The 12,808-nt window shown below is 40.5% G+C and overlaps 1 protein-coding gene across 1 annotated transcript in view; it reads right to left on the bottom strand.

Moving 5' to 3' along the window:
- Positions 1 to 12,808, bottom strand: part of CLCN4 (Cl-/H+ antiporter 4) — a 41,490-nt gene that overhangs the window by 7,379 nt on the left and 21,303 nt on the right. Inside the window, exons 5-10 of the mRNA XM_014882442.2 lie at positions 11,265 to 11,387; positions 9,529 to 9,735; positions 9,343 to 9,423; positions 8,263 to 8,808; positions 6,084 to 6,270; positions 2,687 to 3,085 (exon numbers count right to left, since the gene is read on the bottom strand). Of these exons, the coding sequence (XP_014737928.1) occupies positions 2,687 to 3,085; positions 6,084 to 6,270; positions 8,263 to 8,808; positions 9,343 to 9,423; positions 9,529 to 9,735; positions 11,265 to 11,387 (1,543 nt within the window). The remainder of the gene's footprint in view (positions 1 to 2,686; positions 3,086 to 6,083; positions 6,271 to 8,262; positions 8,809 to 9,342; positions 9,424 to 9,528; positions 9,736 to 11,264; positions 11,388 to 12,808) is intronic.

The raw sequence follows: 12,808 nt of genomic DNA, 5'->3' as shown, positions 1-12,808 counted from the left end.
CATTTCACAGCCTGTATCAACTATGTTGGTCTCTCAACTCCACACTGAGAAAAACATATTATACAGGCCACCTGGCTATTGTCCAAGGCTCTGCCTTTTGCATGGTGCCTCTGGACCTGGCCAAATTTAAGAAAAGCTTTAGTGTCAAAAACTCCCCTCTGTAAGACTGTAAAGTAGGTGTCATCTAAAATGTAGACACCTCTTCCCAGAGGGTGGTTCTGCCACCTCACCTGCCTACTTACTCAACAAGGATCAGTAGAAGGACACAGTCCTCCTGAGGATGCTGCTGAGGAATTAGAAATGGCATTGCTATTCCCTTTACATGTATTTGATGCATTTATAGAGCATGTTCCACTCAGTAAGAAAGAAAATATGTAGGGGTAAATCATGAGGCAGATAGCTTTGTGGGAACGGGTGTTTGATGTGAGACTCAGTAGCTATTGCCTTCCTCCAAGAAGGCAGATGTGTGAGGGAATTGGAGTACTTCCCTAGAGTTTCTCTGGACCACCATACTACTGATGCACAATTAATTGGGCCTGAGAAAGAAGCTGAAATTCTTGCTTAAAACCACGTCTCTGAAGCTCAAAGTTTTCTTATGAAAAAAGAGATACTGCTAAAAGAAGAAATACTGGAGTGGGTCTGACTCTGTTTTTTTAAGACCTCCTTCTCTGCGAAGTGCTGCATGGATGGTTCTGAGATCCAGTATCTCTGTCAGGCTTAGCAGGTGAACCTGAACAGGTGAATAAGAGATGCTTCACCATGTGTGATATTTTTCTCTTGGTAAAGAATTTAATGGCTTACAGAGACTTGGTGCATGGCTCCATGATCACAACCATGAATCGAGCTGAGGTGGGAGTTCAGAACGCATTAGCTACCCTTGTGGTAATGATCAGCAACAACAACTTCTGAAATTCAGGCAAAGCAGCTTCAGAGAAAGAGGATTAGCAATGCTAGCCTGGTTTGCTCTGTCCTGTACTGGAACCATAAACTGTGTCTTTTGAAACCAAATCCAGATTTTAAGTCACAAGGACAAAAACCATACTGGAAAGATTAACCATTTATCATAGTGTCAGCACAGAATGACAGCACTCACACTCAGCCCAAGGGGAAAAGAGTTACCAAAGGTCACTGGTGGCTGAGGATTTTAGAAAAATTGATCTATGCATATAACAATTTGATTTTAAACCGAAGTTCTCTCTCGTTTCCTACGAAAGATGCTCTTAATTAGAACTGATCAGGAGACAGTACTTTTTCTTCTGAAAAATGCAGATGTCAAACAATTCTTGAGAAGAAAAGCATTTTGATCTAAATGTTTACTGAGTTTAATTTTAACTGATTTCTTTGTTGTCAGTTCATAGCTGGAAATTTTCTCACATCTTCTGGCAAGACCATTCAGCTACACTGCCATTTATGACCTGAAACAAAAGACTCAGTTCCTCAAAGTTCTTTCACTCACTTCAAGCAGCCTCTGATCTTTCTGATTTTAAAGTGAGGGTTCTGCATCTTCAGTCCATGCAATTTTCCCACTGACATACCTTCCTGAAAAGGAGGTGCAAAAGACTATTAACTTAGGAAGGCACCAAGTGTTAAAGCCATGACATGGCATGGGCAGTATAAAAGACAGACCCAGGATAGGCTAAATACGTCTAAAACATGTGCTTTAAAGACCACTGTTACTTCAATTTTTGTTTTAGCTTTGTGGGAAGTGAGCTGGAAAGTGATCTTCAAAAATAACCCAAATCTTCCATTTATTAATTTACTTGTCTGAAAAATATGTGAATTTCCATCAGAGACAGCAGCTTTTTAAAGGGGCCTGAACAACTGGGATGAAACAAGACCATGCAGAGAAGAATTATTCCAAGTCAAAGAGATTTGGATATACCAGACATTCCACTCCCCTGCAAAGTGCAAGGCAACCATACCCAGATGGCATCTTGCCTGCCCGCCCAGCTGACCCTCAACACCACAGGACTGCCAGAACTGAGAGCAGACAGTGGGCCAGCCTTGCAAACCTCTGCAGTTCTGGATGCCCTGAGTCCAGAAAAGGTGAGAACACTTGCTTTCATCCAACATACTTGTACTTCAAACCCCATTTAATCATCAGATCAACCAGGAAATGGCCTGATAGTCAAAACCTTTAATGACCTGGATTTGGACTCTCAGGCAACCAGCCAGTTATCCACTGGATGCCAAACAAAATTCACCCATCTTACTGAAAAACACTGTGCACTGAAAACTTTCCACCTGTAGCACTGCATGTGAGGAAAAACTGAGAGAGAGCAACAGAAAGGAGCACAGGCTATTTCATCACTGGGTGACCAAAATTCATGACTGCCCCAGTCACTTCTGGAAGCCCATGGAGAGGGAAAGAAACTGAGAACTACACTGGCTTTTGGTCTGGTTCTGACAAAAATTCTGGCCATGTGAGTTGAATTTCTCTCTGTTGTCTCTAGAAGAATTTTGTTTTACTCTTTTGAGTGACAGCAAAATTAAGCCCACGAGAGTCAAGCCCACAAAATTCTATCAGGTGATACGACGCAATAGAAAAGCTCCCAGGTCCTACTAACCAGTAAAAGTCAGATTTCAAGAAAAAGTTAGATTTGGTTCTTCAAGGTGAATAACACTGCTAACCTCCTATCTTGTAAAAAATTTTTTCAAAATCAAACTTTTGGACGCTGATACTTACTTATTGCAAGGATCAGCTCTCGTCTCTGTGCAAATCCAATAAGTCTCTCTGAGTCTTTTGAAACCACCACTGGGAAGCCATTGTAATCAGTCTCTTTGATGAGTGTCTCCACATCCTCCACTGTCATGCTGTCCTGTGTGAGCACAGAGAGGGGAGCTTCGCCACGCCGTGGTCTCATCACGTCGGTTGCCAGGGTTCGATGGGTGAACTCATCCTTCACATCCAGGAAGGGGTAGCCATTCAGATGAATGTGAGCTTCATAGATCCCCTCTTTTCCAAAGGCATCTGCCACCCACTTGCTTGTGACAGCTGCAGCCATAAGAGGTACAATGTACTCCAGGCCTCCAGTTAGCTCAAACATAATCACCACCAGAGAGACTGTCATTCGAGTCACACCACCTGCCAACAAGGAAAAGACTCAAGTTTCTCCCAGGGCTGGCATACATACTAAGCAACTCATTTATATTTTTGAGCCTTACATTCAAAAATGCATGTAATTATTTATGTTGAGTACTTTGCCCTTATACTCTTAGGCTTGTTTCTCTGAAGGAAGGTATTTTTCATCTACTGCAATTTTCATAAAAAAGGTTGAGTGAACTTGCTCATGCCAAAGTTGCTAGTATTGAAAAGCAAACAATGAATTCTAAAAGATAGAGCTTTAAAACCAGAAGGGATGCCAACAAAATCAGCTTTAATGGATACTTGATAAAGTAAAAATGAACCCTGCCATTAGCCCTCTAAAACGACTCCAAGAATCAGTTAAGTGCCATGACTGAGGCAGTAGGAACACGGAGACGTGGCCTTCACACCAGCTCATCTCTTGCAGTCATGCTGAAGAGAAAGCTAAGCATTATCTTTGGGCACACATGCTTACAAAATCCTACCTTAGAACAGCTTAGGACCACAGCAAGAGCTATGTTATTGCTTAAACCCTTGCTTTGGATATTGTTATAGTAATACAATTTGAACTGAGTACAAGTTGGTTTGAGGCCATCCAGGCATGCAGCCATAGACAGAGTTGGAGCTGTATTTTTCAATCTAGTCTTTCCATATTAATTTCATAAGCAAGCTCCTTGCTCCTTCAGTTTACATTAAAGGATAAAAATAATCTCATAACTGAGGACAAGTCTGTACGTATCTTTGAATTATTAGGTAACATTTTTTTGCCTCTGTTCAAAAGGTAACTGTAATAAATCTGCTATTTTTAGGTCTCAAAATACAGCCACATTTTAGATCAGAAAAATCAGAAACAGGTCATTAAAAGATGCTTTTTATCTAGCAGCATACACAAATATTAGATTGTTGATTATTTAACACTATGATCCAGATATTAATTTCATCTGAGGAATGCCTTAAACTTCTGACTGAAAAGCTGAGAGCAAATACCAGAGTATGGATCATTTAATACTTAGTCCATATCTCTTACTTTAGACAAGATAGATTTTGGAACAGAACAGCTGAAGTACAAGCTGTACAGCTTAATTACAAGCTGTGACCATTCTACTGTATGTCTCACCATACTATTAAAAACCACTGCACCTTAATTTGGATCTTTTAGAAGAAATTGCAGCCTCAATTTGAGTCCTGTGTACAGTTTTGGGCACAATATAAAAAGGACATTAAGCTATTATAAACCATCCAGAGCAGGGCCACAAGGATGATGAAGTGTCTTAAGGGGAAGCCTTTTGTGGAGTGACAGAGGTCACTTAGTCTATTCAGCCTGGAGGGGACTAAGGAGACACCTCATTCTGGTCTACAACATTCTCACAAGGGGAAGCAGAGGGGCAGGCACTGATGTCTTCACTCGTGACCAGTGACAGGACCCGAGGATATGGCATGAAGCTGGGTCAGGGAGGTTTAGGCTGGATATCAGGAAAAGGTTTTTCACTCAGAGGATAGCTGGGCACTGGAACAGGCTTCCCGGGAAAGTGGTCACAGCACCAAGCCTGACAGAGTTAAAGAGGCATTTGGACAATTCTCTCAGGCCAATGGTGTGATTTTTGGGGTGTTCTGTGCATGAGCAGGATGTGGACTTGATGATTCTGATGGGTCCCTTCCCACTCAAGATATTCTATGCTTCTATAATTCTATGCTGACTAGCAGATCAAGTGCAACATCAGATCCAAATTTTTGTGTATTATTTCTTCTATGAACATTAAATAACATTTATCATAAAGAGGAAGTGCTTTACTTGTTTGGAAATAAGATTCATCCCAGCTTTTTTTAATGTGTCTATACTGCTGTGGGTGTTCACATCCAAAGGGATGATCTAGATTGCCTTTATAACCTCTGGATAAAAACAGGCCCTTTTGAGGCCAAATTCATCTGTTCATTTGCCTGGTTTTAGATGTGTATTGCCAGATAAGATTGATCTTTCCCAGACCTCATTTTTCTGTTTTGGCTGTGAGGGGTATCACGACAGCTCAGCTCAGGTGTTGATATCTACATTAGAGACATTACATTTTCAAGCAAATCCCACCCTTCCTTCTTCTATATTGATCGCACAAATGATCCTGCTTTTCCAATAGGAACATCCAAATCTCAAACTTTTCCAGCTCTTCCTTGAGTACATCTTTCATTTCAAACCTACTCAATCACATTAACCATGTGTTGTGCCTCTCCACTATTTTTTCATCCACTGATAATGATACCAACAACAACAACAAAAGGAGATAGAATATGCAAGTACCCAAGGGGGAAAAGATATGACCAGGTAAAACACATGCTCAGATGGCATGCTTGTACCATTCTTGTTGCATCTATGGCTAGAAATTTGATATGTGAGGTATTATTCAATGATCATGCTTTAATAGTTAACAGATCATTGCTGTTATATCCAATAAATCCTATTGATTGAGTGTAATCCAATATTGGCCTATGACCGAAATGAAAACCAAAATAAAGCTCAGTTGACCATAGCGTGACACACAGCCAAAATAAGACCCAGAATTTTTACCTCTGTGTAGCTTAAAATTTAGCAAAAACTGGGATGTTTTCTTCCTGCACTGAGAGACAGCACAGCCTAAACAAGTTAGTAGTTTTAGTCCAGTTATACTGAATTTCATTACATCAGATGGAAAAAACGCAAGTAAAAATATTCCTGCTTGGAAACCCGCAGCCTAACTTCAATTTTTTTTTCTTTGCTCTGCTTTTTGGGAGATTACAAGGAGTAGATATTGATGACTGCAAAGCTTTCTGTTGCTGACCATTTGGCAGATCACTGGAGCAACCAGTAGAGGAAGCTGCCCATTCTTTAGCCCATCACATCTTGATTTCAACCTGTGCTGCACCCAGAAATGCCAACACAAACAGCTGACACAAACATAGGGCCCTCCAAAGCTTGTCCCCAAACACCAGTGTTGGTCACACACAAACCAGTGACCAGCAGAGACCGTACCCAAGCAAGCTGCTGCTCCCACCATAGCATAAAGTCCTGGTGTGACACAGTCTGCCCCAGGTCTGCACCAGTTCCTGAATATGATCCAGTCATGATGATGATATGCCAGCTGCTCCACTCCAATCCCAACCATCCTGCCAGCCATGGCTCCAACAGCCATGCTAGGAATAAAAAGGCCTGAAGGGATCTGGAATGAAATGTAGACACATGAGCATCTTGACAAAAATGACCAGTATCAAACAACTTTAATTAACAGTAAGAGAACCAAGTTTCCCCATGGTCTGACACAGTTTTCTGCAGTGACTGAGTTTATGTGGCTACAAGTGTATTAACAGCTTTATAAAACGTTAGTGCATTTTTTAAAGAAACTTTGCATCCTATCTGCTGCATCCCACTGTATTAGGGAGATTAGTGCTGCTTCTGTATAATAGTTTGCTTTTGAAGTCAAGATGTTCCTGGCTTTGCCTTTATTGCTTTCTCAGCAGGAAGTCGGGAGCTGCTGATGGTTCTGTCATAGGCTTGAGAATAAGCTTAACTGAAAATAACATCTTGATTTCACCCTCTATCAGATGGAGCACTTTATGGTTTTATTACTAGTTTTTCAGGCTAAATCAGACCAGATTTTAAATTAAATGTCAAATGAAGAATAAAAAGTCAGAGAAAGAGGGCTGACTGCTCAGAGGCAACTAATTCTGCATCTCTGTCTACAATAGATTTTCCAGGAAGTTCTGTGAATCATTACTTTGTTGTCTGCTATACAGTCAAGTCACAAATCATTAAAAACAGAATTTAAATGAGAAGGGAGGGGAAAAAAAAGTGAATGAAACTGTACTTTGTCTTGGATAAGTACATTTCCTCTTAGATGTCAAGTATACCAGCAAGTTGGAGATATATTTCCTGCTGGAGAAGACAATTCAGACCTGTGACAAGGGCTTGCATGGGGCTTTTGTTGTTTTCAGAGAGGCAAGGCTATTATATCTTTTAAAGTCTGAAAACATACCTTGTGTTTCCTAAAAAATTCAACTAATCACCTCATCAGCACAGCCCAGAGGCATCTAGGGCTGAAAAGAGCAGATGCTACAGTCCCCACCATATTGTGTTAACTTTGCTGATGCAGTTCAATTGGGTCTTCTAGATTTAGTGGGTAAAGCTATTTGATCTGTTCTTTTACAGACTGGTTGAAACTGTCAATTGCTTCTAACAAATTTTAAATATATAGGATAAATAAAGAATCAGATTTCGAATAAAGAACCAAAGCTTTAAATGAACAAGCATAACAATGGACTGTCAGCCATAAATCAGTTTCTAGAGTGAAAGGGTATAAATGGATCCTCAGCTCAAGTGTAGTGTTTAAGAGAAAGATGAGATACTTTAGTTTGAGCATGGTATAAAATATAATGAATAACTAAGAAAAGCTTCTCATTGTCTGCAGCCATCAGATCCAGAAATAAATGCTCACATAATGGGAGCTGTAGACAGATAGAACTTGTTTTTTTATGTGCTCTATTAATCAGATATATACAGCTCACCACAAACAGCTTGGTATATACGGAAAGTTTGGATAAATTGTTCTTGGATCTTTCATCATTCATTTATGGGAAGAATGAGGTGTTGAAGGAAAAAGTTGCAAATCCAGAATATTCAAATGGCACATCAGTTAGTCTTCTCATTCATTCCCCTGTTTTTCCAAGCTATAGTGCTTAAAAAGTTTTAAAAATAGACCTTTTCAGCCACTTTTATATTTCTATGATGCTCTAAATGTGTAAAATCGTAAATTTAAAATTATTGCTTCCTTGGGCATAGCTACCTTGAGGCACATTAAGACATTAATCCAACAAGACAAACAACAGTGTAAATAGCCCATATCCATGAGAGAGCTAAGAAACAGCTGCAGTGGGAATCATCTTGAAATTGCTCGTTGGCAACAGCGGGTTTAAATTCCCATACAGATTTCTTTTTCATTTAACAAAACCACTGATGACTAGAAGGTGCAAAAGCAGGGCTCATCCCTGTGCTGCCACAGGGGCACACAGGGCAGGGTGCTGGCAGGCAGGTGAGCCAGCAGCATCTCAGTGACAGCCCGGTGGCTGGGACAGGTCAGAGCCAGAGAGAGCAGAGAGACCCATGGACCCATCTGTGCCCCGTGCTCACGGCAGCTCTGCACCCGTCCCCCATTTACCTTCATGCCAAAAGTGAATATCGTGATGACAATTTTGAACACCAAAGCCAAGGCCAGCTGCCACATGGCAGAGTAGACTCCAGGGCCAGCAGGTCTGTCGGGAATGTCATCCACTGGCCGGGTCATGTTGGGGTCGTTGATGTAGTCGCAGAGCTGCGAGGACTCCAGGGCACCGCAGTCGTTGAAGAGCTCGGAGATGAGCTCGCTGGTGCTCCTGCGGGTGTAGGGGTTGGGGTAGGCGATGATGGCAGTGATGGCTGTTATCACAATCACCTCCAGCACAGGGTATTTCCCAAGCCTGGTGGTTTTCCGCCTCCTGCACCAGGCGATGTTGCAGCGGATGAAGAGGGTCCCCCAGAGGCCCCCAAAGACGCCGAGCAGGATGAAGGGGAAGAGCTCGGCCATGTACCAGGGCGTGTGGTACTCCACGTAGAACAGCACCAGGCGGCTGTTTCCAAAAGGATTGATGGACCTCAGCGTGAAGGCAGCCACCAGAGCAGCAAAAAATGACCTCCAGAGGGTTTTCAGAGGAAAGTAGTAGCTGACCTAAAACCAAGCAAAGAGAATAAACATTTCATTGAGTGTGACAGAGGGTGCTTCCTTTAACTACCACCACCATCGAGTTACTTTGACTTTACTGTGAGCATTAGATCTTACCACAGCCAGAACGTGTTCGCAACAGTATCAGAAAAGGCAATTCCACATTTCAGAAAAGGAGTAGCAACTAGTTTAAAATTTAAAATTTAAATCCAGAGTTGCTGTCTAGAGAGTGTAAAAAATGCTTGACAGCATGGTCCATGCATTAGCAAGCTGAAGGCTGGAGAAACCTCAGCAGAGTGATATATTTCCATAATGAATCATCTAATTTGTTTCCAGAAAGCCAGTGCCCTTCTACTACTCAGATTATACTAAAATATCTGATAATGTCTTATTACTGGAAATGATAGATTTCCAGTAATTTTCTTGTTTTTATAGGAGAAAAAAATAAGCATATAAATATTTGAAAAATAATGAGTAATCTTGGAGAAAGGTATCAAATTAAAGTATATTTATTGAAGCAAGTGAACTGCCAGGTCTCACCTCTTCCAGACTAAAAAGCACGCCTCCGATTGGAGCCCCAAAGGCAACAGAAACTCCTGCAGCAGCTGCAGCTGAAAGTACCTACAAAGCAAATGTTTAGTACAAGGCATGAGTTGTTTGAAACCCCGAGTATCCAGACAGGGAAATTAGAAAATTAAAAATCAGAAATTAATGAGCCAATCTCACCTCTCTTCTCTTTCCTTCATTCTTGCTGTACTTAGAGAAAAGACTGCTGAAGAAGTTTCCACAGCAACAGGCCACATGGACTAATGGGCCCTCTTTCCCAAGGCTGAGGCCTGAAGACACCACCAGAACCAAGGTGACTGTTTTGATTAAAAGTGTCCATTTTCCCAGGTAGCCCCTAATAATGAACCCACTCAAGATGGTTTTTATCTGGAAAGAAGGAAGAACAGGTTGAAAAGATGAAGAACCCTTTTCTACTCTGAACTTTCAAATGGAGTTAAAACTCCAGCAGAGCTTAAAAAGTTGCAGACTGCTTGAAAAGAGACAGTGATGGAGAGAAAGACACTGTAGGTAGGGCAGCTTTCCCACAGCAATATCTGAGCAGGGGTTAAGCAGACCACACTTTTACTGCTGTTACGGGTGGTCCCCATAACAGGCAGTAAGGACTCTCACAGAGATCAATAGAAATATAAAACTCTTACATATCTCCTTGGCTTACAGGATCAGAGTTAAAGTGGATTTGAGTTTAACAAAGCAGAAAAAAAGCAAATAAACAACAATAGACTTTTTCCAGATAAAACATACAAAAAAGTTCTAGATATTTGGAATCACCATGCCATAAAAGTATGCATATTATGAAATGAGAGAGCCCAAAAGATCATATTTCTACACATTTTGTCTTAATTTTGCTAGCGAGTGGCTCGGAAAGAGCACAATGCATGTGCATGACACAAAGGCTGCAGGGTGGGATTTGGGTTTGGACTCTAGGCCTGGAAATGGGCTGCAGCTGAGCATCACCTCACACGAGGGATGTACCACTTGGAAACTGGCTTTCCAGTTAACTATGAAAACTTTTTAAAACCACAAATATATCAAACACATAACAAAGACACACATGACTACTTTGAAACATGGAAATTATTCAAATATTTTAAATTATTTGTGGTGAATTTTTTTGAAACATTTGGATGCTTCTCTTAGAGATCAAGAACAAAAGTATGCCAAGATTTCTAAGCTTTCGGCTGTTGATTCGGTCTGCCAGATTCCTAAATAATAATTCCAGTAGTTCCATAGCACTTTTAACAATAGACTTCCCTGATTTCAAAGACTTTTAATAACTCTGCTGGTTTAATTATAAGTTTCTTCATTTAACAGCTTCAATATGGACTGAGGCTCAATATGTAAAATATTGAAAATCAAGTAGATATTTTGGCTGCTATAATGTTGTCATGTTGATGCAATGTACATTACTCTGTCTTCAGGAATACAATTTGCAAAAGACTTGCACCAGACACTTTTCAGTCATCCCAAGCGACAGGCATCTTCAGCAGTTTAGGAAACCTTAGCTTTTTAGCTCACCCTCTTCTTTTTATTCTGCTTTTATTTAGAGTCTAGCCTAGAAAATAACTGGTCTTCTTACTGGCCCAAGTAATTTCATCCTAGGAAAATTCTCTATAATCTTCTAGTGAGTATGTCTCTTGGAGATGTTGATTTTTAATTCACACTCTGGCAATGAACAAGTACATGCATTAACCTGTCACAGTGACATATGAACACTTTTTACTATGAAAAGCTGATCACCATAAAAGCATAAAAAAAGGAATGCAGGCAGATGAGATGGAAAGACAATTTCCTTGTTGCTATGCTATCTCATAGTACAGTTCTGGAATGGGAAAAGGCAGTAATTTTTTGTTGGTTTTTGGGTATTTTTGGATATTTGTGCACAAAGAGAAACTCACCTCTGGGATTCCAGAGCCACAGGCATAAGGAGCAAACACTCTGACCAGGGAGACTGCCAGGAAAGCAAAACATAGAGCCCACATAATGTACAGAAAATAGTTTAGAATGTAAGCACTTGCACCCTAGAAAAATAACAGTAACAAACATTGTTAGACAAACACAGATTAGCAAATCTCACACTTGTACTAGGGATCATGATGGCATGGAGCCTGATTTTTCATTTACATTGCAAGGAAGGACAAATAACTTCATATACTCCAATAATTTTATTACACATGGAAAGAAGCTGCAATACTAATAAATACCTAACCCAGCCCATACAGTCTCTTTGTAAGGGACCCAAATACTTTAAACTGAGCATCTTTCAAGCACTAGAAAATCTAACTAACCCACATAAATTCCAAAACATCAAACAAATACATCATAAGGGCAAAAGCAATAGGTAATGAAAAGGCACCTAATGAAGGAATCTGCTGTGTTCATCCTGTGGTTGTGGACAAGGAATGAGACCCTAATACATATTTTTCTGAAGACTGGTATTCAAAGGTCAGTTCTCCATGCAGATGCTGATATTTTCAAACAACACCCCTGTGTATATCAGTAGCCAGTTCAGTTCACAAACAGGAAGGCTAAAACCATAAATAAATCCTTTCTTTCTATATAGTACTGTCCATTATGGGGTTGAAAATTATTTGAAAATACCGTAACTTGGCAGAACCCACTCACACATCTCAGTCATTTTTGCCCTAATATTTTAAAATCATTCCAGCCAGTAATGAGCCTATCTACAAACTGAATAGCTTTACTTTTCTAAAGTAAAAATTAACATTAGAATGGGAATGCTAATGATCATTAGCAATGGTTGACTGTGCAGTGCCAAAGTGAAAGCATAGTCAATAGTGATCCTCAGGTTTCTACATTTTTCCAATGGCCGAGTCAAAACTTTTGTTAAAATCTGCCTTGGAATACCTCTCCCTCTTCATATGCATGTTTTTTAAGATCAGTTTCAAAAACCCACCTTCATGGACAAAAGAGAATCTACTCAGCAGTATCAAATCGATACAAGGAGCTTAAGCCTTCAAACAATATCCTGTAGCAACATGACACTACAGAATAAAAAGCTGAGATGAATCTCAGTGCATGAATTGGTATAAGTCCTTCACCTCTAAGTGAACTCTTCCTACCGGATGCAATCCCAGCTGCTCAAGAACATCAGGGCCCCTGCCTCTGCTCTGCAGGACAGCAGCCTGGATATCAACATTATGATAAATCAAGTAGGAAAACAGGCATTAATCAATTGTATCAGTTAACAGAGCTGGCCAAGCCTTGTTCCCAGTCACAAAAAACTTAGAGATGCGAAGTCTCCCTGCTTTCAAATCTGTAAGGAATCAACTTTTAACAGCATGGATGTTTGCTAGCTTCATTTTCCAGGTCTGTCCAAATGAAAATGCAGCAAGGATACCACCAACCCTTATCTTTATGGATGTATCTGGAAGAAGGGCAATTTGTTAAGCTAGTGCTTGCTGAAGTTAGCAGCTGGATT

This window comes from Sturnus vulgaris, chromosome 2, assembly GCF_052056855.1.
Source record: "Sturnus vulgaris isolate bStuVul1 chromosome 2, bStuVul1.hap1, whole genome shotgun sequence".
Classification (NCBI taxonomy): domain Eukaryota; kingdom Metazoa; phylum Chordata; class Aves; order Passeriformes; family Sturnidae; genus Sturnus; species Sturnus vulgaris.
The sequence above is the reverse complement of the archived record's forward strand: the minus strand, read 5'-3'. Positions and strand labels throughout refer to the sequence as shown.